At 42.9% G+C, this 27879-nt stretch overlaps 1 protein-coding gene across 1 annotated transcript in view; it reads left to right on the top strand.

The window, feature by feature from the left end:
- LOC124802847 (peptidyl-prolyl cis-trans isomerase Fkbp12) overlaps positions 1-27879 on the top strand; it is a 49038-nt gene that overhangs the window by 12079 nt on the left and 9080 nt on the right. Inside the window, exons 2-4 of the mRNA XM_047263868.1 lie at positions 1801-1848; positions 8139-8251; positions 26198-26271. Of these exons, the coding sequence (XP_047119824.1) occupies positions 1801-1848; positions 8139-8251; positions 26198-26271 (235 nt within the window). The remainder of the gene's footprint in view (positions 1-1800; positions 1849-8138; positions 8252-26197; positions 26272-27879) is intronic.

Genomic DNA, 27879 nt, shown 5'->3' with positions numbered 1-27879 from the left:
GACTCCCCGCCATGTTGGGATCCCTGGCAATGAACTTGCCAGTCGACTGGCTAAATTGGCTACTAACAGGCCATCTCTTGCTATTGGCATTCCGGAAATATACCTTCGCTTGGCATTACATTGTCAGGTTTTGAGACTTTGGAACACAAAGTGGCACGCTTTTTTCACCGAACAAGCTCAGAGCGCTAAAGGATTCTACACCTATGTGGTGGTCCTCCTTACAGGCCTCTCGTAAGGCCTCTATCATCCTTTGCCAGCTCCGCATTGGCCATACTTGGCTGACTCAGTTACCCCCCCCCCCCCCCCTCTCTGTCATTGTGTTGTGGATCCATGTTGACTGTGCTTCACCTCTTACCGGACGGTCTCCAACTTAGCTGCCCTGCGATGGACTTTTTAGCTTTCCTGACTCACTACCCCTGGCGGTAGCTGACAATGCCTCAGCGGCTGATCTAGTTTTAAGATTTCTTCGTGATGGGGTTTTCCTTATCCGTGGGTGGAGGGGATGGCAGGTCGTCTTGCTCTCCCCATCGCCCCGATTGCACTGGCTTCGACTGGGCTTGGTGGTTCAACCTCACCCTTTGCCTTCCCACTCCTTTCCTGATGGGATCTGTTTTGAGTGTCTATCTTGTCTACCTGTGCTTCTTCCGTCATGCCGCTGTCATTATTCACTTTCTTTCTTTCCTTCGTTTCTTCTTCTGCCTCCTCCCTTTATTCTCTGGCAATAGTTTGTAATTTTATTGCCATTGTAGTTCCCTCTTATAGTGTGAGGTTTTATCAGTTTTAGTTATTCCAAGGTCGGAGGGACTGATGACTGTGTAGTTTGGTCCCTTTCTCCAATCCAACCAACTTACCTTGGTCCAATAAGGGTTCCAATATTCAGGACCACACAATTTTCAATAAATTGCCAGCAACCATTAGAGACTTGGTTTCAGATCAAACACAGTTTAAACAGACTTTGAAAGACTTTTTGAGATGCAACTCCTACTCCATAGATAAAGATCTTAACAGAGACTGTTAAGCCAGCTTAAGTAAAAATATCTGTTAGATTTCAGTTTTGACAACACTTGGTCACAACAGTCAAGATTAGGTATTTTGTGTATGAGAAATTTATTAATAGTGCATAACAGTGTTTCATTCTGACAGTGTGTTAATCCTGTGAATATTAGCTATTCCAGTTTACTGCATTGTATTAATGTATTTCAACTATCTCCTGACAAATGATCAGGGTAGTAAGTATTATAATCAAATGTTTTATGTTATACTTTGACATTTTCCACACCCATGAGAATCATCTTATTTTTTGGGTCTGTGGAATGAAAACTTAATCTAATCTAAACATTATTGGTCATTGAATGATATATTTCAAAGGCTGTGTGTTGACTTGATCTACAGTTTTGAAAGATAAATACACAGATCAGGGCTAAGTTGGATTTAGAAGTAACTGTGAGATGCCATTGGATGTTTGAGGATCATAAGATAAAGAGGGTTGGGAATTAACAGGGGTATGCCCAGCTGTTTTGTTGATTGGAGAAAGACATAGGGTGGAGGTTACTGGAGTATACTCCTGGAGATATTTAAAAATGGAAGATTTAAAGACAGGATAAAGGATCTGTACACCAGAAAGTAATGGTAAGAAATGGTGTGGAGCCAGCAGTTAAAACTAGTATTGGAAGAGGTGCTAGACAAGGGTGTTATTTGTCAATGCTTTTCAATATTTATGTTGAGATATTAACAAAGTAAGCATTAAGTGTGTTCATCATTAACATAATGGCAATTGACAAAAGAAACAAATTGTTGCAGGACAGACGTACCCCAAAACTGGCCAGACTGTGGTTGTTCACTACACAGGTATGTAAGGGTCTTTGTATACTTTCGTGTTATATGCTTTTTCTAGCTGCTGCAACTTGTGGCACTGCCTTAACACATGAGCAGTGTGTTTTGTTGCTTGGTCACCTGTAGCACTGCTCAACCACTCCAAATTTATATTTACACTGCATAGGATTCACTGATTCCAAAACTAAAATACCGTATCTGGCATTTTTGTATTACAAATTGCATACTAAGGAAATGCCATGCTTAGATACACTGTTGCTTCAAAGAACTATTAAAATGAGGTAATTTTTTGTGTAACTCCATGTAGTTGAAATCAGACGTGATGCTTTTGTATAAACCTATTGTCTTCAGTCTCTCCGTTTGGCTTCAAATCGTACTAATTCTTTAATCTTGTACATCATGAATATTATGCTTTCTCTTACATAATGGTCATAAAATACCTCTAGAAAATGCTTAGTACAATACTCTTGCTTGTGTTTTTGTGTTTGCAATTTTATATTGGAACTCCTTGCTGAAAAGTGCTGTTTTTATAAAGGTAGTGTTTGTGTTGTATGATTGTAATGCTTCATTTTATGTCTTGTACTTTGAGGCTAGGCATTTAATTGTTTGCTTTTACTTCCAACAAACTTAAATGGTTTCAATATATAGACACTTAATGTGAAATGGATGAGCACAGGGAAAAGAGGTCTTCTGCAAGTATGTTGGCTTTGTGTGTGTGTGTGTGTGTGTGTGTGTGTGTGTGTGTGTGTGTGTGTGTTTGCTATCTCCTCCCAATCCCTGGATCACTTCCAACCATATTTGGCACAGACAGCAGGCCTCAAAAGTATCAGTACTGTGGAGGTTTATAGCCTGCTAGCTCCTAATACAAGTGGGATCCGGGCAAAAACATCTTTTTTTCAACCCCTGGCATGAAGGCTGCTATGTATGACAGGCATATTGTAGGGGACCAGTATCGGCCTGTCAAGTCCAATTTGCTGATCAGCCCACACATGTAGGGTAAATAAATGATTTTTCAAGGCCCTTACATGTAGGCAGCCCTACATGTCAAGTATGTTGTGGGAGTAACATTGGTAAACTTTATATAACTGTGTTGCAGGGGCTAGAGGTGCTGATGAACAAGAACAGAGACAAGTTGAGATGGATAATACAGGGTATGGACAGAGTGAGGGAAGGAAGGGACGGTGCATGGAACTGGTGGAAGTAGTAGAGGCATAATGAGAAGGTGGAAAAGGAACTGGGGAGACAGGAGGAAGACATGGTTAGAGGAAATGTGGAGGGACATAACGAGATTACTTTGAGCAATTGCCAGTATTGTGAGAAAACGAGCGTTGTTGTACATGCTCATATAAGATGACGTAGGAAGTGCATGCTTGGTGTTTGCTATGCTCATACACTTTTTGTCACATTTTCGGTGGAATTTAATGCATACTGGGGCATTATGTGACCATGTGCAGCACTGATGCATGTTCCTCAGAGGGGACATGAGTTATTGTACTTGGTGCAATTGTTTTATCGTATTTTAGCCAGGTAAGGAATGCAAAATAAGGAATCAGTTCGTGGCATAATATTCATTTCAGAACTAGACTCTACAACTCAAAGTACACTAATACTTTGCTTTATGGTGAGCTTAACATAATTTTTTTAATTCCTTATCTGCAATATTGTTATGTAGCATTCCCAATCAGGTTTACATGCACGCAGCACTGCAAAAAGAAAGTAAGAACAAATACTAATTTCTTGCAAAAATAACAGGTGCTTAAGTACACAAAAACTAAGGATAATAAGTTATTTCATGATTATTTCCATATCTTTAAAAAATCAACAAGGTTATCTGTAAAGCCAAGAAACTGACTGGCAGTTCATATTCTGCTCTAGGAATAAATATAAATCCATGTGGGGAGTTACAATGATAAAACATGGTGGGCTCCCAGTCTATAATTTACCAAAAAATGGCATTCTGTGAATTATGATGTAAATTATAAAAAAAAATAATAGTGTTAAAACAAGTTGTGGTCGAACAGCATTATTTTTCATGGAAGGCTGATTTGTAAAATTCTGCTAAAGCATATTTGGGACAAAATATTTTATCAAATACTACTAACCAAATTTGCCTGCTTAGTCATCTTTAAGTGAATATTTATGTATGTTCATACATATACAGCATTGAGACCTTACATTTTCTTGTAAAAGAAACTGAATGTCAGAGAAGGTTCAAAGAGCATCAGAATAATCGTAAACCGTACTAAAATGCATTATTCATCTTAAAGTGCACATTTGTATGTCCACATTCACATTGAAGTACTTCATATTAAGCTTTTCAGTCTCGTTTTTGGCATGCAACTGTTCTTGGAGTACCACTATTGTAACATCTAATGTTTGATTCTTTATTATGGCATAATGTGATGCATGCCAGAAAGTGAAAATGTGCACTTGAAATTGAGAGAACAATTGAAACTAGCCAATAGTGTGGAATGAAACAGTTTCAAATAAACTGAATACCTATACAGAAAAGATTAAAAACAGCAATTTTTTAAGCAAACATATAAAAATCACTTCATTGATCTGCAAGACAATGAATGCTTGACTGCTAATAACATGGAAATAAAATTAGAAACCTGAAACTAACAAATTTTAGTCTTTCAAGATTATTTGAATGTATTTTAATTCACTTGATAGCTTCCAGCCATAGAAATCCATTTTGTTTTCATTTAAAGTGAGAGCCATAAACAAAGAGAAAGTAGCAAAATCAAGTAATGTAAACACAGGTCACATGGAGACTATCCCTCACTATGTCTACGAGTGCTCTGCACATGTAAGAATCGTGCAACTTGGGAGTGCTATAAAACTTTCTTTGCGCAGGTTCTAGCTGCTTCTTGCTACTCATTGCATAAGCAACTGGCAGCCACACTGAGCAGCCAAAATAGGAGGCGGCTCTGCTTAAAAGCAGATTTCAGTTCTGTACATGCATGTGCATCCACTGGCAGCTGCTTAAATGACCTATTTACTTGTTCCAAGAACAAGAAGGTACCTCATACTTAATCCTGAGATATGCTGATAGTGATTTGTTCAGTTGTGGTAAGAGCTACATAGTTCTGCACCCCCCCGCCCCCTCCTTTCCATTTATAGTAAAAATGCTTAATGTGCAACAAAATACTCATAAGATATTTGTCTGTCTAATAAGTCTAATTTATGTTGTACCTTGTTTCTATAGTTGATAGTGCATTACATATGACACTCATTAATATACAGCTAGGCTACTGATCAATCTGTTAAAACCTTTCTCACATACACATTTGTTAGGTTCTCCAACTCCCAATGAGGTTGTCACCTAACCTAGACCTCAGGCTGCTCTACAAATCAATTACCATGACCATGATTTTTATAAGGGGCCATTACAATATCTCAGCCCAATTCTGAAAAGGGCTCTTTATTTAAACTTGTGGAGATATTTCAGTCAAATGTGAACTAAGCAAATTATTAGTTATATTACTAAGTCTGGGGCATTAAACTACAGAAAATTGAAATTAGTGATTTTATGGTCTAAACATTCCATTTATTCATTCAGATAATTGAGAGATCCCAGGAGAATGCTCAGCAATATGGAGCATGTCAAAATAATGTTATCACAGAGGTAAAGTTATGATAGTTTGGCATTGTAAATTAAGAGCATTAAATGTTGTAAAATGAGATTAATTTACCAAATAATTCAGGTGCTGAATTGTTGAAAGGCATGTAAACAAGGGTGAGAACTTTGTTAGCTTTCGGACAAATCCTTGTACAGAGCTGTAACCTGTTCATCTGCCCGTTCCTCACATCTGTTTTACGTATTTAGTAAATGTTTTCCTGTCGTGTGCCACCCAGTTTTACCTTCAGTATTCCTGTACGGTGTTTACTTATACTTACCACTCTGCAGTCATTTGCATTTCGCTTCCTCCCACTGCAGTAAAATCCCAACCCCAAAGGGACCTCTGTCCCATCTGTATTAGTCCCGAAAACTGCCACATACTGTTCCTTAAATGCTTTTTAGACCATTGAATTCTCCCAACAGCCTAACCATAAAAAATTTTCCTTCTGTAGATGCCACCCCTCACAGCAACCTCCAAACTTTGATTCTGCCAATCTCTTAGCTCTCATTAAGTTGATACATGGTGGTGGTGGTGGTGGTGGTGGTGGTGGTGGTGGTGGTGGTGGTGGTGGTGGTGGTCACTCAACAGCATGGTTACCAAGAGTCAGAATGTCTTTTGATACTAGAGAAACAAATCCTTGTGGCACATGAATCCCCGAACCACCCAGTTCCCTTGTGACCCACTAAACAAAACTGTGCAGAACCAACTCCTTGAACACTGTTGGAAGAAAAAATGCCCACATGAGCTACACTGGTGGTAATTTATTTAGTTTGAGCAGTGTGGTATTAAACTGTATGATTTATACGTTTAATCAAAGTGAGGGAGCTATCTGAGAGCTGCATTTAAAGAGATCCAACTTGTGAGTGCCCAAACAGATCTGCGTTTCACATAAAATTGGTTGTACACTTTGTAATGTCATTTGTTACTATGTAATGATGCAAATTAGCAATTTTGTAAAAGGTAGTGATGCCATGATATTACATGGAATGGAACTGACAAAATTGTTGTTTGGGTTAGGCAAGGAAGGAAAAAGATAGCTGCTGATAAGACCTATTAACCTTGTCTGTTAATGTGGCATCATTGGAAGACTTTGTTATGGATGATACATATGGCATTGTCAAGCTTTTTTTAGAAAGCCTTAGGTTGAGCAATATAAATAATACAGCAGTAAATGAGGATGATTAGAGAACTGTGTTGGTGTCAGTGACGGGATTGGTGCTCTTAAAACAGTGAAGTAGTGACAGTTCTCTTTAAACTTTGAGACAGAAGTGTCAGCTTCCACAACCGTTATTTACCAGTCAGGTAGGATAGTGTTTTGAAGATTTTGGGCAGTCCATAGTACTCAGTTCTACCCACAAGGAGTTTTGTATTTTGTCTGGAATACCTGTCAGGTATACCTTCGCAAAGAACTATCCACTTCCTTTTACTTGCAGGTATTCCGGGTTTGATTCAGCAAAAGATTGATGACTTTGGCAAAGTGCCAAACTTGCTGCAGTTGTTACTCACTTTTGCAGTCAGTTAAATTTTAAGTATTCAGGTGGATATCGTAGCATATCAGTGAAATTAATCAAAGAGTGCTCATGTGAATTGAGTTCTATCTTAAGTTATTTGTGTAATCACTCTCTTATCAGCAGAACATTTCCAGACTGGCTAAAATATGCTGAAGTTAAGCCTCTTTATTAGAAAGGGGATAGAGACACCATCAAACTATTGACTAATTTCACTTTTGCCGGCTTTCTCAAAAATGTTTGCAAGCATCTCCTTAAGCATCTGACTGCAAATAATATATTGTCCAAGTCACAGTTTGGATTTCTGAAGGGTTCTCATATAGAGAAATCTATTTACATTTACAGTGAGAATGTACTTAATTCATTAGATAATAAATTGGAGGCTACTGGCATTTTCTGTGTGACGTGTCAAAAGCCTTAGACTGTGTGAACCACAGCATTCTCTTAAAGAATATTATGGTGTCACTGGCAGTGCTGCGAAATGGTTTGAGTCTTATCTATCTAACAGGAAACAAAGGGTGTCGTTGCGAAATACCTGTGCAGTAAGCAGTCTGTATTCACCTGACTGGAAATTAATTACATGTGGTTGTCCTCGAGGTTCCATCTCGGGACATGTGCCTTTTCTTGTGTACATTAAAACTTCTGATCTGTTACATTTCCAGATGCTAAATTTGTTTTGTTTGTAGATGATACAAACATTGCAATAAGTGGCAAGTCAAGTACAGATTTAGAAACGGCTGTTAATCAAATTTTCATTGACGTTAAGTGGTTTAATGCTAATACACTGTCCTTAAACTTTGAGAAGACCCACTATATGCAGATCAGAACCTATAAGAGATTTCCTTCCAGCATGAGTATAACATATGAAGACATGTAGATCAAAGAGCTTGACAGTGTTAAATTTCTAGGATTACAACGTTCTAATAAATTCGGTTGGGAAGGCCATACCACAGAACTGCTTAAGCGTCTAAACAAGTCTGTATTTGCCGTGAGATTGCACACCACATCATTATTTTAGAGGACAAAGTTGTCATCCGGTATTATTAGGTTCAGTTGATCCATTTTGTCAGGCACATATGACAACACAATAAAGGAAGAATATAATGTTAGTCAGATTGACATTTTATTTTGATATCATATTAAGAAATGACATTAACTTCTTATGTTACAGGTACACTAGAAAATGGTGTTAAATTTGATTCTTCGAGAGACAGAGGTGTACCATTCAAATTTCGATTAGGTAAAGGTGAAGTCATTAAAGGTTGGGATCAAGGTGTAGCACAGGTAAGTTGTTTTGTGGTTACTTACTACATATTTTGTTTTTGTAACATGTATTTCTATTTGTTGCTTTCCTCTGGTATTAATAACCTGGCAAAGTGAACTGGTTATCTGATGAGGGTGGCAGCACCGCTGTTTATGCCTGAGAAACAGGGAGAGGAGGTAGTTATAGCATACACTGCAGTACTCTGTGAAGTGCCTATTTAGAATAAGAACAGTAATAGGATATACACTACATCTGGATTTTGCTGATCAAGATGCTTCATAGGCAGTATCCATAAAACTACCCTTACTGTTTTGCTGTGTCACTATTTTCCTCATCTGTGACTTGACTTGTTGCCTACTGTTTCTTGTGGATGGTAATGCTGACTCGTTGTTTGAATCTATGCCAACTGATTTTATTATAGTTTCAAATTCATTGTGTGCAGAGTGTCTCTCCTCCTTAAACCTCATACACTTTTTGGTAATTGGATAGGTAAAAAAAAACTACTTACCAAGTGGTGGCAGGATGACACACACAAAAAGGGTTTTATGTATGCAACCCAGTGGCTCCTTCTGGCAGAAGGGTTGAAGGGAAATGTAGAGGGGTGAAGAAAAAGGACTAGAGAGGTTTAGGAAAAGGGTTAGAGGGGAAAGACAAGTCTCCCTTGATCCAGGGTTCTGAGTGACTTATCCAAACTCTATCCCATTTCCTTCATCATCATTCATCCCCATTATGGTCGGAGGAAGGCAATGGCAAACCACCTCCACTAGGACCTTGCCTAGTACAGCAGTGCGGGTCTCCCGCATCGTTCCTCTACACTCCGTCACGGAGTATGGGACTTCATCATCATCATCCCATTTCCCAAACCTCTCCAATCCTTTCCCATCACTCCTCTTTCTACCTCTTCAGCTCTTCTGCCAGGAGGGGGAGCCACTGGCTCTGAAAGTTTATATATATACAACCTTTTTTTTATGTGTATTCTGCCACTTGATGAGTAGGTTTGTTATGTATCCAATCACATAATATTGTCAAAAATTATTTTCATTGTTACGCAACTTTTTTGGCTTGATACACAGCTTTTCTAGTCTTGTAATGCCACAACAGTAAAAACAGTCACAGGAGAAAAGCAAACCAACTGCAGGGTGGCAGGTAGCATTTTTGGTTAGTAATACTGAGCTCCCAGTAGCTAACACAAATCTTTGTGGTGGAAAGGTCTAGAAAGTCCACTCAGACTTCAGGTGAACTGAATGTAAAAGCAGTGAAGTCATTATGGAAATTCCTGGATTCAACGGTATGTAAAATGAGGTAAAGCCAATGACACACACACACACACACACACACACACACACACACACACACACACACACACACACACACACACACCACAACATAGACACCCAAGTGTACAGATTGTGCACTTTTGGGTATGCAGCTGGATAATGTCATCTTCACACAATATTACAACAGACCACCTGGCCACCATCTTCATGTGAGGATGCTGATGCACAAGCTAACTGGAACGGAGTTTCCAGCAGAATCAGCAACTCCCTTATGCACCACAACCAGTCCACTGCAGCAGCACTGCTGACCTCAAGGGAGAGTGAACTAGTGGTGCACCAGTGGAATAAATAAGCAAAATGATAAATCATTATTAGCTGAACCTTAACTAAAAGAATCTGCTGGTTGAAATGAAGACCATTTTTAATACCAGCTAAAATAGAATTCCACATCTTAAAGGTAAATCCTTTACCCTTTTATTACATCAGATAGTACAATCTCAATAGATTCCCTTAGAACACATTACTGGTAACAGCAAGCAGAGCAATAATATGCGTCTTGTTATAAATCATCTGATAAGCCTCCTAGTGTTCCGCCACTGCAGATTGCTCTGGCTGGACCAAACTAGTGTGATGATAGTGTTCTACACATCTGTCTTGAATAGTATGGATAGTTTGGCCAATATGCCATCCCTCCTTAAATTCTTGAGGATACATTCCTCGCAAAAGGTAAAATAGCAGCATAGTTGCAAGTATCCTCGCTTTGAACAGTATTTTAGATCCTTTGTCTCCATCCTAGCATCAGATTTACAATGGAAGTTGAAAAGGATGACTCTTTTCTTGGTGTTTTGGTTTATCGGCATGACAATGAGATTACGGGGCATAGCAGAGTGTGTAAACCTATGCATGTTGTTGTTGTGGTCTTCAGTCCTGAGACTGGTTTGATGCAGCTCTCCATGCTACTCTATCCTGTGCAAGCTTCTTCATCTCCCAGTACCTACTGCAACCTACATCCTTCTGAATCTGCTTAGTGTACTCATCTCTTGGTCTCCCCCTATGATTTTTACCCTCCACGCTGCCCTCCAATACTAAATTGGTGATCCCTTGATGCCTCAGGACATGTCCTACCAACCGATCCCTTCTTCTGATCAAGTTGTGCCACAAACTTCTCTTCTCCCCAATCCTATTCAATACTTCCTCATTAGTTATGTGATCTACCCATCTAATCTTCAGCATTCTTCTGTAGCACCACATTTCAAAAGCTTCTATTCTCTTCTTGTCCAAACTATTTACCGTCCATGTTTCACTTCCATACATGGCTACACTCCATACAAATACTTTCAGAAATAACTTCCTGACACTTAAATCTATACTCGATGTTAACAAATTTCTCTTCTTCAAAAACGCTTTCCTTGCCATTGCCAGTCTACATTTTATATCCTCTCTACTTCGTCCATCATCAGTTATTTTGCTCCCCAAATAACAAAAGTCCTTTACTACTTTAAGTGTCTCATTTCCTAATCTAATACCCTCAGCATCACCCGACTTAATTAGACTACATTCCATTATCCTCGTTTTGCTTTTGTTGATGTTCATCTTGTATCCTCCCTTCAAGACACCATCCATTCCGTTCAACTGCTCTTCCAAGTCCTTTGCTGTCTCTGCCAGAATTACAATGTCATCGGCGAACCTCAAAGTTTTTATTTCTTCTCCATGGATTTTAATACCTACTCCAAATTTTTCTTTTGTTTCCTTTACTGCTTGCTCAATATAGAGATTGAATAATATCGGGGAGAGGCTACAACCCTGCCTTACTCCCTTCCCAACCACTGCTTCCCTTTCATGTCCCTCAACTCTTATAACTGCCATCTGGTTTCTGTACAAGTTGTAAATAGCCTTTCGCTCCCTGTATTTTACCCCTGCCACCTTCATAATTTGAAAGAGAGTATTCCAGTTAACATTGTCAAAAGCTTTCTGTAAGTCTACAAATGCTAGAAACGTAGGTTTGCCTTTCCTTAATCTTTCTTCTAAGATAAGTCGTAAGGTCAGTATTGCCTCACGTGTTCCAGTATTTCTACGGAATCCAAACTGATCTTCCCCGAGGTCGGCTTCTACTAGTTTTTCCATTCGTCTGTAAAGAATTCGTGTTAGTACTTTGCAGCTGTGGCTTATTAAACTGATAGTTCGGTAATTTTCACATCTGTCAACACCTGCTTTCTTTGGGATTGGAATTATTATATTCTTCTTGAAGTCTGAGGGTATTTCGCCTGTTTCATACATCTTGCTCACCAGATGGTAGAGTTTTGTCAGGACTGGCTCTCCCAAGGCCGTCAGTAGTTCCAATGGAATGTTGTCTACTCCGGGGGCCTTGTTTCGACTCAGGTCCTTCAGTGCTCTGTCAGACTCTTCACGCAGTATCGTATCTCCCATTTCATCTTCATCTACATCCTCTTCCATTTCCATAATATTGTCCTCAAGTGCATCGCCCTTGTATAGACCCTCTATATACTCCTTCCACCTTTCTGCTTTCCCTTCTTTGCTTAGAACTGGGTTTCCACCTGAGCTTTTGATATTCATACAAGTGGTTCTCTTTTCTCTGAAGGTCTCTTTAATTTCCCTGTAGGCTGTATCTACCTTACCACTAGTGAGATAAGCCTCTACATCCTTACATTTGTCCTCTAGCCATCCCTGCTTAGCCATTTTGCACTTCCTCTCGATCTCATTTTTGAGACGTTTGTATTCCTTTTTGCCTGCTTCATTTACTGCATTTTTATATTTTCTCCTTTCATCAATTAAATTCAATATTTCTTCTGTTACCCAAGGATTTCTACTAACCCTCTTCTTTTTACCTACTTGATCGTCTGCTGCCTTCACTACTTCATCCCTCAGAGCTACCCATTCTTCTTCTACTGTATTTCTTTCCCCCATTCCTATCAATTGTTCCCTTATGCTCTCCCTGAAACTCTGTACAACCTCGGGTTCTTTCAGTTTATCCAGTTCCCATCTCCTTAAATTCCCACCTTTTTGCAGTTTCTTCAGTTTTAATCTACAGGTCATAACCAATAGATTGTGGTCAGAGTCCACATCTGCCCCTGGAAATGTCTTACAATTTAAAACCTGGTTCCTAAATCTCTGTCTTACCTGATACCTTTTAGTATCTCCAGGGTTCTTCCATGTATACAACCTTCTACCATGATTCTTAAACCAAGTGTTAGCTATGATTAAGTTGTGCTCTGTGCAAAATTCTACCAGGCGGCTTCCTCTTTCATTTCTTAGCCCCAATCCATATTCACCTACTACGTTTCCTTCTCTCCCTTTTCCTACACTCGAATTCCAGTCACCCATGACTATTAAATTTTCGTCTCCCTTCACTATCTGAATAATTTCTTTTATTTCATCATACATTTCTTCAATTTCTATGCATACTGATCGTTATCTCCATCTGACCAGCTGTCATCCACTACACCAATGCATGGGGGTGTTGCGGACTCTGGAGAAGAGCCTATGCCATTTCCAATACAGAAAATTTGATACCAGAATTGGACCATCTTAAAATTGTTTTTAAGCAAAATAGTTATGCTGACCAACAAATACCTATGCCAAGCTCTTTCATTCAAACTGTCAGGAAAACTTGTAAATCTGTTGCTTTTCTATCTTTTGCAGGAAATATATACCTGAAAATTTCAAGAATTTCAAGATTGACATCAAAAGTGTGTTCATGCTTTGGCTAAGATTAGAGCCATTCTTGTGTCAGAAAAGGATGACTTGGGTCTGAGGAAAATCTGAGCATACAAAATTCCATATCATTGAGGGGTGGCATATTGGCTAAACTATCCGTAATATTCAGCATCTGTGTGTAGACACCACCGTCAAACCATTTTGCTCCAGCCAGAGAAATTCAGTGGCAGAACACTATCTTAAGGAGTGACGTCAAGTGATGTCTAATGTCACACAAATGATTGCTCTACTTCCTGTTACTGGGAATGTGTTCTAAAGGAATCTATTGAGATTCAGTTATCTGGTAATATTAATAATTGGGATAAAGATTTCCCTTCAAGATGCGGAATCTGATTGTAGCCGATACTAAACAGTGGCCTTCATTTCAACCAGCAGAGTCTTTTGAGGTTCAGCTAGAAATATATCATTTGGCCTATTTCTTCCACTGGTGCACAAGTAGTTCACTTCCACTTGAGGGCAGCAGTGCTGCTGCAGGGGGCTGGCAATGATGTACAAAGGAGCCTCCAAGTCTCTTTGAAACTCAGTTCCAGTGCGTTTGTGCGTCAGCATCCTCACCTGAAGATGGTTTGGGTTTTTCTGTGGCTGTGGGTGTGAATGTGTGTACTTTTTCTAGAGAAACAGCAGGTGTTTGGAAGGTAGGGTGAACGATGTTTTCTGGTGTGTGTTTCTGTGCTCCACATATTGATCTGCTATAGATGAATGGTTGCCTTTATTTTATGTATTGCCCCAGCCAAGAATTTCCATTACTTCAGTAATGAAGTTGATGTAGTTTTACTTTAACATTTATACTGCAGTATTTGTGTACATGTGCTGAAAATGTTGTCACCATCAAGATCCAGTGCTGTGTTAATACTAAAAATAGGTGCTGCGGAATCATTTTAAACATACTCAGTTTTTTGAATTCGTGCTTGGCGCCCACAGAGCCCCGAGCTATTGTAGCCCATTCTTACTTCTCAGGTTGCATTTCCTTCCATGTGCCCGTCCCTCCCCATCCTCACTTTTTCCCTACTGCCTCCTCCTTCCTGTCTTGTGTTCTGACTTATATCGACCTGGCTATCTACCTAGTTTTATTTTATTCCTTGCATTTTGTTCCCCTTGGCTTTTCTCTTTCATTCTTCCTCTTCAGCATTTTTGGTCCCCCTTTGTCGTTTGACCTTCACTTCTAAATTTTCTGTCTGTAGTGTGTGCCACTTCAGGAAGAATTTCCTTCCTACAGTCTACAGCATGGATTCCTCTTCCCTCTTACTTCCCCTGTAGCCCCCCTCCATTCCGCTAGGTCACCAGCAGTAGCCAGTCCATGTGGTGGGACTGTTATGTACCTATCTGGCTGATCCTTCCGACAAAATAGGGATCACACTTCTGATACCTGAGCTGTTGACACCCCCCCCCCCCCCCCCCCCATGCCTAGGAGTGGTTGCTTGTTGTCATTCCGGAGCATCACAACTCCCAGCTATGGTCGTTGTGCCAGATGCTCTTGCTATGGCTGGGTGATTCCCATGGGGAGGGGAAATGCATCAGGCTCCAAAAATCTGGTTGTTCTTCTACGGCTGTTCTTCTACGGCTGTTCCTCTACGGCTGTTCCTCTACGGCTGTTCCTCTACGGCTGTTCCTCTACGGCTGTTCCTCTACGGCTGTTCCTCTACGGCTGTCTCTTAAAGTGGTAGCTAATCATTCAGTGCTGCTTTGTATGACACTGCAGGCTTCCCTGCCCTGGGATGGTCGGGGACACATTCACTGCCATAAAGCAGTTGTTTTTTGTGGAATATGTCGAAGACAAGTTTGGCAGAGTGGAGCCTCTCAGTAAGGTATGGTTGGAGTCCCTGTTGATCATAACTTCTTCTGCCGCCCAGTCTGCAGCTTTTTGTGCTCAAGATCATCTTGATGTCCCAGTGCCCATTACCTCACTTGTGTTTGAATATGGTCCAGGGAGTTATTTTTCATAGAGACCTCATCCTTCAATTTGGAACAACACAGTGTTTATTTTGTACAACGTGTGCAGAAAGGTCGTTAGAACAATTGCACAGGGACCGGCACCTTTATTCTGGCATTTGACAGAGATACCCTCCCACAGAAAATTATGGTTATTTGTTACCAGTGTGATGTGGCATTTGACAGAGATACCCTCCCACAGAAAATTATGGTTATTTGTTACCAGTGTGATGTGAAGCCGTATGTCCCGTTATTCATGAGGTGCCTTCAGTGCTTGCGTTTTGGGCATATGTCTTCCCAACGTACGGCGGACCCTCTGTGTGGTGACTGTGGACACCCACTCTGTGAGGGGTGTCCTTGTGTTCCGCCACCCGTGTACATTGTCACTCTCCGTGCTCACCAGATTGTCCGGTTTATAAGAAAGAAAAGAAGATACAAGAGTGTAAGTCCCTGGATCGTTCATCTTACACTGACACTTGTCAGAAGTTTGGCCAACTTCATCCTGTGTCGTAGACTTCTACTTTTACCTCTGTTATGTCCTTTCACCTCTTTCCTTCTCCTTACCCCAGTTGGGTCCCTTCGTCCTCTACCCTCCCTTGCAGTTCCCATGTCCTCCCTTCCCGGTGCCACTCCTACTCCCTGGTTGAAGAATTGTCCCTCCTTGTTTGGGACCTGCTGGTGATAGGACTTGTCGTCGTTGTCATCGTCCCCCCGCTCCCTTCTTTGTGTCTGAGGCGAGAGGCCTGCTGCCACATCTGGGCCATGGGACACACAATCTGTGCACCCCAAGGTTGCCTGCTCTCTTTCAGTGCCAGATCCTGCAGAAGCCTACTCTTCCTCTGTGCTGTACCCTCCTTACCCTCTGAAAGAGGAGGAGGAGTAGTAGAACAAGAAACCCCAGGACAAGACCACAGGCCACCCTAGTGTTGCTGTAGGTGCCATATATCCACCCCCACCTCCTCTCTCAACCTGAGCCTGACCTCTTATTTATGAATGTCACTTGGCAGTGTGATCACCTACAGCATATTCACCTCCCATTTGGATACCCATTCTGTGCTTATTCAGTGGGACTCTAATGGATACTACAGTCACCTCCCAGAGTTGCAATCCCTTAGTGCCTTTCATTCAGCAACTTGTCATTCTCCAGGAACCTCATTTTACTGGTGCTCACTCACCAATCTTTCCTGGGTTCCGTGCTTTTTGTTGGAACCAGGTCAGCTCTTTGAGGGCTTCTGGTGGTGTCTGCAGGTTGGTCCTTATAGTTATTGTTAGTACCCTGCCTGTTGGAAGCAGATGCCGTCGTGGTCTGCTTGGACTTGGCAGTCACAGTTTGCAATCTCTACCTCCCTCCTGACAGCCTACCTACATCTGCTGTCCTAACTGCCCTCCATCAGCAACTCCCTTCCTCCTCCTTGGGTATTTAAATGCCTATCACACTTCGTGGGGCTGTGCTTTTTCACCCAGTTGGGAGATCCTCAGTGACCAGTTTCTTGTGGACCACGAGCTATGCCTTCTTAATGATGGTTCCCCATACTCATTTTAGTGCTGCATATGGCACTTTCTCTGCCGTTGATCTTACACTACCTTGCCCTCCCCTTCTTCCTTTGTTACATTGTCGCCACATGATGACCTCTGTGATAGTGACTGCTTCCCATTGATTCTCCTGTTCCCTTCCCTCTGATTAGGTTGCCCTGCTGGGCTTTCCATCATGCTGATTGATCTCTATGTACCTCTCAGGTCATGTTTCCACCTTCTTTGTCAGGTTGCATAGATGACGTCGTCTGTGATCGGTTCAATAAGATAATCCGTGCTGCTAGCATTGCTGTCCCCACTTGAAAGGCCCTGGCCTGTAGAGGAGTATGGCCATTTCCATCGCTATCTGTAATCATTGTTGCACCTTGAGACATCTTAAGTGGCATCTGTGCTCTGCTGGTCTTATTATCTTGCACCAAAGCCCGTTACTTAATCAAACAGAGCAAATGGAAGTGTTGAACACTTTGTCTCCTTTCTAGATTCTTCTCTCTTCATCACAGGTGTGAGCTACACTCTGCACCCTCAAAGGCTCGAGCTACACTCTGCACCCTCCAAGGCTCTGTGGCAGTCTTTTATTTCAGGCCCTGCCTTTCAGATAGCCTTTGTACAGACCCATCAGTTCTTGCGCAACACCTCATGACCCAAGGCTTCGGTGTTGGCCTCCTAACCCGCCGTTGCCTTCCTTGTCTGGAAACAGTGGGCTGAAGTTTCCCGCTTACATTTTCCCTCTTGAATCCTGTAGTGAACCTTTACCTGAATTCCATCCATAACCAATTGCTTCAACACCTCAATCCTCCACAGTGACAATATCTCCTCCAGGTGTTTAATCGTATGTGGCTCCAAGGCATTTTCCCCTCTCACTGGAGAGACAGCATGTCCTTCAGCCTGGCAAGGATGCATCATTCTTTGTTTGTTACCAGCCAGTCAGCCTGATCATTGTCCCCTGTAAGTTACTAGACTGGATGGTGGCTAGTCAGCTCAGTTGGGTCCTTGAACCCTGAGAACTTCTATCTCCTTTGAGTGTGGCTTTTGGGAGAGACAGTCTCCGGTTGATCATCTGTTTCGAATGGAAACCGTAGTTCGGCAGGTTTTTCTTAACTCTGCTATCCTGTCGCAGTCTTCTTCAATCTCTGTGAGGCCAATAGCACAGCTTAGCACCATCACATCCTCCTTATGCTGCGTGAGTGGGGTCGTTGGGGCCCCCACTCTTGATGTTATTCACAAGTTCCTGTCCTATTGGTCATTCAGAATCTGGGTTGACACTGTTCTCAGCTCTTTGCGGACCCAGGAGAATTATGTTCCACAGGGTTCAGTATAAAATACCCGTCTTGTCATCACTATTAATGGACATGGGGCAGCTCCTGGGCCAATGGTCACCTCTGCTATGAATGTGAATGATTTCTGTATTTGGGCTGGCTCCCACTTGGTGGTCTCTGTGGAACGTAGACTCCAGGGTGCCATCCGGTGCGCTTCCACATGAACAGCCTTGCACAATCTTAAATTCTCTGCCCTTATGTCTAGGGTGATGCTTTTCTGTCACCGTACTACAGTTGATCCTGATCCTGCTCTGGAGCTGTATCTTAATGCTCAATGCCTGACCGTAGTCTCCCAGTTCCGTTTCTGGGGTCTTCTTTTTGACAACAAGCTTACTTAGTTGGCCCATAGCTGTCATCTGAAGATTGGCTGTTTTAGTAAACCCATTGTTCTTTGCTTCCTAGCCCACACTTCTTGTGCCACCAATCATTTTACAGTTCTCCACCTATACTTGGAAATAATTCTCTCTCATCTGGACTATAGTTGTCAAGTTTATAGATCAGCCACCCCTTCCACGCTGCTCCTCGTGGACCTGGTTTTCCTTTGTGTATCCGTGTAGCAGCCAGAGCCTTTAGCACTAATGCTGTCGATAGTCTTCTGGTTGACATTGGGATCACTCACCTTTTGAATCGGTGGTCCCAGCTCCTGGTTTCCTATGCCATCACTGTTCACCCCTCCTACTCTAGTCTTTTCGTGGCTTCTGGCTGTTGCCTGCCCTCAGGTGGGTGTATTGGTTGGGCTTCACGTTGCGTCTCACCACTGTGACTTCAATCTCCCCTCCTTGTCCTTTCCTGACCCGACACCACCCCCTCCCCCCCCCCCCCCCCCCCACCTCCCCTTTCCCTCTTGCTTAGTTCCTCAGCCTGGATTCAGCTGGATCTCTTTCGGGGTCTGAAAGCATCCATTGCTCCACTGGAGTTGTGTTGTTTGTTCCAAATGCTGTTACAGGAATTTTTTTTACACCAATGGCTCTAAATCTGCCAATCATGTGGCATATGCGTTCATGTCTTCTGTTGGCATTGAACACCATCTCCTGACTGCTACATGTAGAGTGTTTACTACAGAATTGATAACAATCTATCAGGTGCTCTGCATTAAATGGTCCTGACTCACCTGAGGTTTGTTATGTATGAACTCATTGAGTGGCCTTAAGGGTATCACTCATTGTTTTCCCTGTCACGCCTTGGCCTCTGTCATACATGCCCTCTCGCTGATCATGGTGATGCTGCTTGTTCAGTTGATTTCCTTTGGATTCCTGTCCACTTAGGTATTCCGGGTGGTGAGCTTGCTGCCATGTCCCCATTATCTGTGACCCCTCTGGGGACAGATTTGTGGCTTTACATCAAATATCTTTTTTTTCTCAGTCATGGGTCGACTCTTCAGAGGTCAACCCCCTATCTAATAAACTTTGTGCCATCGAGGAGACTCCCACCATGTGACATTCTTTGCTCTGCAACTCCCACTGGGAATCTACCATTATCTGCTGTATTTATATTGGTCATACTAGGTTGACCCATGGTCTTCTACTCCGCAGTGTGACTGCCCACTTCGTAGTTGTGGGGCTTCCCTCATGGTGATCCATGTTTTGCTGGACTGCCCCTGCCTTTTGGCCCTTCACATTAAATATGCCTTCCCACCTTCATTGTCCAGGGTGAGGTAAAAGGCCTTGAATTTTACTCTAGAATTTGAGTCCCTCAATCAGTGTAGGCCTTGACTTTGCCTCCACACTGGCCAGTTTCTCTCTGCCTTGTCCCTGTATTTTGTCTGCTCTGTTGTACTGTTTTGTTTCCCCTTTTCTTTCTTCCCTTGGTGTTGTCCCAATTATACAGGGTGATTCAAAAAGAATACCACAACTTTAAAAATGTGTATTTAATGAAAGAAACATAATATAACCTTCTGTTATACATCATTACAAAGAGTATTTAAAAAGGTTTTTTTTTCACTCAAAAACAAGTTCAGAGTTGTTCAATATGGCCCCCTCCAGACACACGAGCAATATCAACCCGATACTCCAACTCGTTCCACACTCTCTGTAGCATATCAGGCGTAACAGTTTGGATAGCTGCTGTTATTTCTCGTTTCAAATCATCAATGGTGGCTGGGAGAGGTGGCCGAAACACCATATCCTTAACATACCCCCATAAGAAAAAATCGCAGGGGGTAAGATCAGGGCTTCTTGGAGGCCAGTGATGAAGTGCTCTGTCACGGGCTACCTGGCGGCCTATCCATCGACTCGGGTAGTTGACGTTCAGGTAGTTACGGACAGATAAGTGCCAATGTGGTGGCGCTCCATCCTGCTGAAATATGAATTGTTGTGCTTCTTGTTCGAGCTGAGGGAACAGCCAATCCTCTAACATCTCCAGATACTGTAGTCCAGTTACAGTAGCACCTTCGAAGAAAAAGGGACCAAAAACTTTATTGGCTGAAATGGCACAGAAAACGTTCACCTTAGGCGAGTCACGTTCATACTGAGTTGTTTCCTGCGGATTCTCAGTGCCCCATATACACACATTGTGACGGTTGACTTTCCCTTTAGTGTGGAAAGTTGCTTCATCACTAAACACAATCTTTGAAACAAAAGATTCATCTGTTTCCATTTGAGCAAGGATAAAATCACAGAAATCGATTCTTTTAATCTTATCAGCTGCAGACAGTGCTTGAACCAATTTCAGACGATAAGGTTTCATAACTAACCTTTTTCGTAGGACTCTCCATACAGTTGATTGTGGAATTTGCAGCTCTCTGCTAGCTCTGAGAGTCGATTTTCCTGGGCTGCAAACAAATGCTTGCTGGATGCGTGCTACATTTTCATCACTCGTTCTCGGCCGTCCAGAACTTTTCCCTTTGCACAAACACCCATTCTCTGTAAACTGTTTATACCAACGTTTAATACACCACCTATCAGGAGGTTTAACACCATACTTCGTTCGAAATGCACGCTGAACAACTGTCGTCGATTCACTTCTGCCGTACTCAATAACACAAAAAGCTTTCTGTTGAGCGGTCGCCATCTTAGCATCAACTGACGCTGATGCCTGGTCAACAGCGCCTCAAGCGAACAAATGTACAACTAAATGAAACTTTACAGCTCCCTTAATTCGCCGACAGATTGTGCTTAGCTCTGCCTTTTGTCGTTGCAGAGTTTTAAATTCCTAAAGTTGTGGTATTCTTTTTGAATCACCCTGTATTGTGATGATGGTATGGTATGGCACGAGTGTCTGGACGGGCCGGTTGTGCTGCTGGTGCATCATAACATATAGTTCTTCTGGGGCACCCCTGCTCTCCCCGTTTCCGCCCACTCCCTCTTGTCCTTTCCTTTTCCTGCTGCTGCGATGACCCTTCCCCCCCCCCCCTCCCCCCTTTATTTGGACGTTATTCCTTCCCCTTGATGGGACTGCGTTGTTTGTGTTGTTCCTCCTTCGATTTCTGCCATCGTAGATCATGTGCATGGGACCTATGAACATGGTTTTGCCTACCCCCCCCCCCCCCCCCCCCACACACACACACGATGTGACTTACCATACGAAAGTGCTGGCAGGTCGATAGAAACACAAACAGACACATACATGCACACAAAATTCTAGCTTTCGCAACCAATGGTTGCTTAGTCAGGAAAGAGGGAAGAAGAGGGAAAGACGAAAGGATGTGGGTTTTAAGGGAGAGAGTAAGGAGTCATTCCAATCCCGGGAGTGGAAAGACTTACCTTAGGGGGAAAAAGGACAGGTATACATGCGCGCGCACACATCCATCCGCACATACACAAACACAAGCAGACATTTGTAAAGGCAAAGAGTTTGGGCAGAGATGTCGGTCGAGGCCGAAGTACAGAGGCAAAGATGTTGTTAAAAGACAGGTGAGGTATGAGTGGCGGCAAATTGAAATTAGCGGAGATTGAGGCCTGGCGGGTAATGAGAAGAGAGGATATACTGAAGGGCAAGTTCCCATCTCCGGAGTTCTGACAGGTTGGTGTTAGTGGGAAGTATCCAGATAACCCGGACGGTGTAACACTGTGCCAAGATGTGCTGGCCGTGCACCAAGGCATGTTTAGCCACAGGGTGATCCTCATTACCAACAAACACTGTCTGCCTGTGTCCATTCATGCGAATGGACAGTTTGTTGCTGGTCATTCCCACATAGAAAGCTTCACAGTGTAGGCAGGTCAGTTGGTAAATCACGTGGGTGCTTTCACACGTGGCTCTGCCTTTGATCGTGTACACCTTCCGGGTTACAGGACTGGAGTAGGTGGTGGAGGGAGGGTGCATGGGACAGGTTTTACACCGGGGGCGGTTATAAGGATAGGAGCCAGAGGGTAAGGAAGGTGGTTTGGGGATTTCATAGGGATGAACTAAGAGGTTACGAAGGTTAGGTGGACGGCGGAAAGACACTCTTGGTGGAGTGGGGAGTATTTCATGAAGGATGGATCTCATTTCAGGGCAGGATTTGAGGAAGTCTTATCCCTGCTGGAGAGCCACATTCAGAGTCTGATCCAGTCCCGGAAAGTATCCTGTCACAAGTGGGGCACTTTTGTGGTTCTTCTGTGGGAGGTTCTGGGTTTGAGGGGATGAGGAAGTGGCTCTGGTTATTTGCTTCTGTACCAGGTCGGGAGGGTAGTTGCGGGATGTGAAAGCTGTTTTCAGTTTGTTGGTGTAATGGTTCAGGGATTCCGGACTGGAGCAGATTCGTTTGCCACGAAGACCTAGGCTGTAGGGAAGGGACCATTTGATGTGGAATGGGTGGCAGCTGTCATAATGTAGGTACTGTTGCTTGTTGGTGGGTTTGATGTGGACGGACATGTGAAGTTGGCCATTGGACAGGTGGAGGTCAACGTCAAGGAAAGTGGCATGGGATTTGGAGTAGGACCAGGTGAATCTGATGGAACCAAAGGAGTTGAGGTTGGAGAGGAAATTCTGGAGTTCTTCTTCACTGTGAGTCCAGATCATGAAGATGTCATCAATAAGTCTGTACCAAACTTTGGGTTGGCAGGCCTGGGTAACCAAGAAGGCTTCCTCTAAGCGACCCATGAATAGGTTGGCATACGAGGGGGCCATCCTGGTACCCATGGCTGTTCCCTTTAATTGTTGGTATGTCTGGCCTTCAAAAGTGAAGAAGTTGTGGGTCAGGATGAAACTGGCGAAGGTAATGAGGAAAGAGGTTTTAGGTAGGGTGGCAGGTGATCGGCGTGAAAGGAAGTGCTCCATCGCAGCGTGGCCCTGGACGTGCGGAACATTTGTGTATAAGGAAGTGGCATCAATGGTTACAAGGATGGTTTCCGGGGGTAATAGATTGGCTAAGGATTCCAGGCGTTCAAGAAAGTGGTTGGTGTCTTTGATGAAGGATGGGGGACTGCATGTAATGGGTTGAAGGTGTTGATCGACGTAGGCAGAGATACGCTCTGTGGGGGCTTGGTAACCAGCTACAATGGGGCGGCCGGGATGATTGGGTTTGTGAATTTTAGGAAGAAGATAGAAGGTAGGGGTGTGGGGTGTCAGTGGGGTCAGGAGGTTGATGGAGTCAGGGGAAAGGTTTTGTAGGGGGCCTAAGGTTCTGAGGATTCCTTGAAGCTCCGTCTGGACATCAGGAATGGGATTACCTTGGCAAACTTTGTATGTGGTGTTGTCTGAAAGTTGACTCAGTCCCTCAGCCACATACTCCAGACGATCAAGTACCACGGTCGTGGAACCCTTGTCCGCCGGAAGAATGACGATGGATCGGTCAGCCTTCAGATCACGGATAGCTTGGGCTTCTGCAGTGGTGATGTTGGGAGTAGGATTAAGGTTTTTTACGAAGGATTGACAAGCAAGGCTGGAAGTCAGAAATTCCTGGGAGGTTTGGAGAGGGTGATTTTGAGGAAGAGGAGGTGGGTCCCGCTGTGACGGAGGACGTAACTGTTCCAGGCAGGGTTCAATTTGGATAGTGTCTTGGGGAGTTGGATCATTAGGAGTAGGATTAGGATCATTTTTCTTCGTGGCAAAGTGATATTTCCAGCAGAGAGTACGAGTGTAGAACAGTAAATCTTTGACAAGGGCTGTTTGGTTGAATCTGGGAGTGGGGCTGAAGGTGAGGCCTTTGGATAGGACAGAGGTTTCGGATTGGGAGAGAGGTTTGGAGGAAAGGTTAACTACTGAATTGGGGTGTTGTGGTTCCAGATTGCGTTGATTGGAATTTTGAGGTTTTGGAGGGAGTGGAGCTGGAAGTGGGAGATTGAGTAGATGGGAGAGACTGGGTTTGTGTGCAATGAGAGGCGGTTGAGGTTTGCTGGAAAGCTTGTGAAGGTTGAGTGAATTGCCTTTCCGGAGGTGGGAAACCGGGAGATTGGATAATTTTTTGAGGTGGAGGGTGGCATGCTGTTCTAATTTGCGGTTGGCCTGTAGGAGGACGCTTTGAACAGCCGGCGTGGATGCGGGAGAGGAAAGATTGAGTCCTCTTCATGGGAAACGAGTCTGCTCCAGTCCGGAATCCCTGAACCATTACACCAACAACCTGAAAACAGCTTTCACATCCCGCAACTACCCTCCCGACCTGGTACAGAAGCAAATAACCAGAGCCACTTCCTCATCCCCTCAAACCCAGAACCTCCCACAGAAGAGCCACAAAAGTGCCCCACTTGTGACAGGATACTTTCCGGGACTGGATCAGACTCTGAATGTGGCTCTCCAGCAGGGATAAGACTTCCTCAAATCCTGCCCTGAAATGAGATCCATCCTTCATGAAATCCTCCCCACTCCACCAAGAGTGTCTTTCCGCCGTCCACCTAACCTTCGTAACCTCTTAGTTCATCCCTATGAAATCCCCAAACCACCTTCCTTACCCTCTGGCTCCTACCCTTGTAACCACCCCCGGTGTAAAACCTGTCCCATGCACCTTCCCACCACCACCTACTCCACTCCTGTAACCCGGAAGGTGTACACGATCAAAGGCAGAGCCACGTGTGAAAGCACCCACGTGATTTACCAACTGACCTGCCTACACTGTGAAGCTTTCTATGTGGGAATGACCAGCAACAAACTGTCCATTCGCATGAATGGACACATGCAGACAGTGTTTGTTGGTAATGAGGATCACCCTGTGGCTAAACATGCCTCGGTGCACGGCCAGCACATCTTGGCACAGTGTTACACCGTCCGGGTTATCTGGATACTTCCCACTAACACCAACCTGTCAGAACTCCGGAGATGGGAACTTGCCCTTCAGTATATCCTCTCTTCTCATTACCCGCCAGGCCTCAATCTCCGCTAATTTCAATTTGCCGCCGCTCATACCTCACCTGTCTTTCAACAACATCTTTGCCTCTTTACTTCCGCCTCGACTGACATCTCTGCCCAAACTCTTTGCCTTTACAAATGTCTGCTTGTGTTTGTGTATGTGCGGATGGATATGTGTATGTGTGTGTGTGTGTGTGTGTGTGTGTGTGTGTGTGTGTGTGTGTGTGTGTGTGTGTGTGTGTGTAAGTCTTTCCGCTCCCGGGATTGGAATGACTCCTTACCCTCTCCCTTAAAACCCATCCTTTCGTCTTTCCCTCTCCTTCCCTCTTTCCTGACGAAGCAACCATTGGTTGCAAAGTCTGTTTGTGTTTCTATCGACCTGCCAGCGCTTTCGTATGGTAAGTCACATCATCTTTGTTTTTAAATATATTTTTCCCGCGTGGAATGTTTCCCTATTATATATATACCAAATCAACCAAAAATGGGTGTCCACCAATATTAAATTCATGTGAGTATTGCCCACTTCACATTTAAACGCAGTTTGGCAAAAAATTACTCTTCGTGCTGATACCAGATATAAGAAAGGTCTGGTTGAGTGCATTCATTATCCTTGAAGCTGTAAATATATGGGTAACAGAAAGGCTACTTAGTAATTACTAGAATTCTTGGTCTAATGCAGCATGCTGCTGTTAACTCACACACTCAAAGAACAGGAGGGCAGGGGGAAAATTGGTAGCTTCTTGCTCTGTACTAAATTTCTGTAGTTACTAAATGTGTGTGTCTGAAGGTGGACAGATGTAGATGTATTCCTTAAACCTTCAGAGAAGCTTGCAGTTATTACCACTGTATGATTTTAACAACTTCCACTGCATTAATTAAGAACAGATAATTGGTTTTCTTTCTAAGCTGGTGACAAATCTGTAAATGCCATATACTGTGAGATGATAATTGTATTAATAACTACAATTATTTTCAGATGTGTGTTGGTCAACGAGCCCGCCTTACATGCTCTCCAGATTACGCGTACGGGTCACGTGGTCATCCTGGAATATATCCTTTGTCTGCTGTATTTAGTGAGGTTTGAAGTAAGATTTCAACTCTGAATAAACATAACATTACTCTCATAGTGAAATTCTGGGTTCTGAGAAGGCTAAAATGAAGGGTTTGTTGTAATCATTAAGATGGAGTGGTGTTGTTTCCTCGGTTGAAAGACTTATTTGATGCAGCTCTCCACGTGTCTCTATTCTGTGTAGCCTCATCATCTCTGAATCATTATCAGACCTGCCCAAAGCTCTAAAAGCAGCTGCCATTTTACCCCTAGAATATCTTGTCTAAGATGATGGACTCACCATTTAACAATATAGTAGAGCTGTGTGCCTTCGGAAAGAATGGCTATAGTTTCCTGTTGCATGTAAGCATAGGAAGATCATATTGTCTCATGTTAAAATGCCAGGTCAATCATCCAGAATGTTGCCCTTGCACCTACTGAAAAGGCTGCTGCCCTTTTTCAGGAATCACATGTCATTACTCTTCAGATACCCCTCAGATTTGGTTGCACTTATGGTATGTCTTACACGTATTTTAGACCTCGGCAAGGTCAGGGTTCCTGAGGGGAGGCTTAATGTTGTTCAAAATGCTATTTTTTACTGTAACAGAAGTGAAAAGGCTGTTATGTGAAGGTCTTGCTACTTGAAACGCCACCTTTTGGAGGAAGAAAGTAAACCATGTTGGTAAGCTTAAGAGAGAAGCATAGACCAGACAGTATCATAAATAATGAACAGTTAATGATTTATCTTGGTGGTGGTGGTGGTGGTGGTGGTGGTGGTGGTGGAATTACACCATTGACATAATGAATTGCCGAGTGCAAAAGTGTGCAGAATTAATTCTTTCACTCTGAGTATGCACTTGTTCCCTTTTTTTCAGTAAGGTTGTTGATAGCGTGTTCTTTTGTTAGGCTTAGTTTTACATTATTATGACGTTTTATATGCAGTCATTATGGTAATGATTCAGAAAGACTTCAATAAAAAGCTTTGGATCAAGGCTGTCAGGCAGATGTAGTGTTTCTTGATTTCCGAAAAGCATTTGAGTCAGTATTACACCTACGCTTATTGTCAAAAGTACAGTCATATAGGGTATCAAGTAAATTTGTAACTGAATTGAAGACTCTGTGGTAGGGAAGACACAGTGTGTTATTTTCGCGGGAGAATTATTGTCAGATGTAGAAGTAACCTCATGCGCGTCCCCAGGGAAGTATGGTGGGACTGTTGCTGTTCATGTTGTATATTAATGACCTTACAGACAATATAAATAGTAACATCAGACTTTTTGCAGATAACGCAGTTATCTATATGAAGTACTATCTGAAAGAAGCTGTGTAAATATTCATTCAGATCTTGATAAGGTTTCAAAGTGGATCAAAGATTGGCAACTTGCTTTAACTGTTCAGAAACGTAAAATTGTGCACTTCACAAAATGAAGAAAACATCGTATCCTATGACTGTAATATCAATGATTTATTGTTAGAATCGGCCATCGCAAACAATACCTGTGTGTAACACTTCGTAGGGGTATAAAATGTAATGATCGCATAGGTTCAGTCATGGTTAAAGCAGGTGGTAGACTTCGGTTTATTGGTGGAGTAGTGGGGAAGTGCAGTTA

Source organism: Schistocerca piceifrons, chromosome 6 (genome assembly GCF_021461385.2).
Source record: "Schistocerca piceifrons isolate TAMUIC-IGC-003096 chromosome 6, iqSchPice1.1, whole genome shotgun sequence".
NCBI lineage: Eukaryota > Metazoa > Arthropoda > Insecta > Orthoptera > Acrididae > Schistocerca > Schistocerca piceifrons.
The sequence above is the reverse complement of the archived record's forward strand: the minus strand, read 5'-3'. Positions and strand labels throughout refer to the sequence as shown.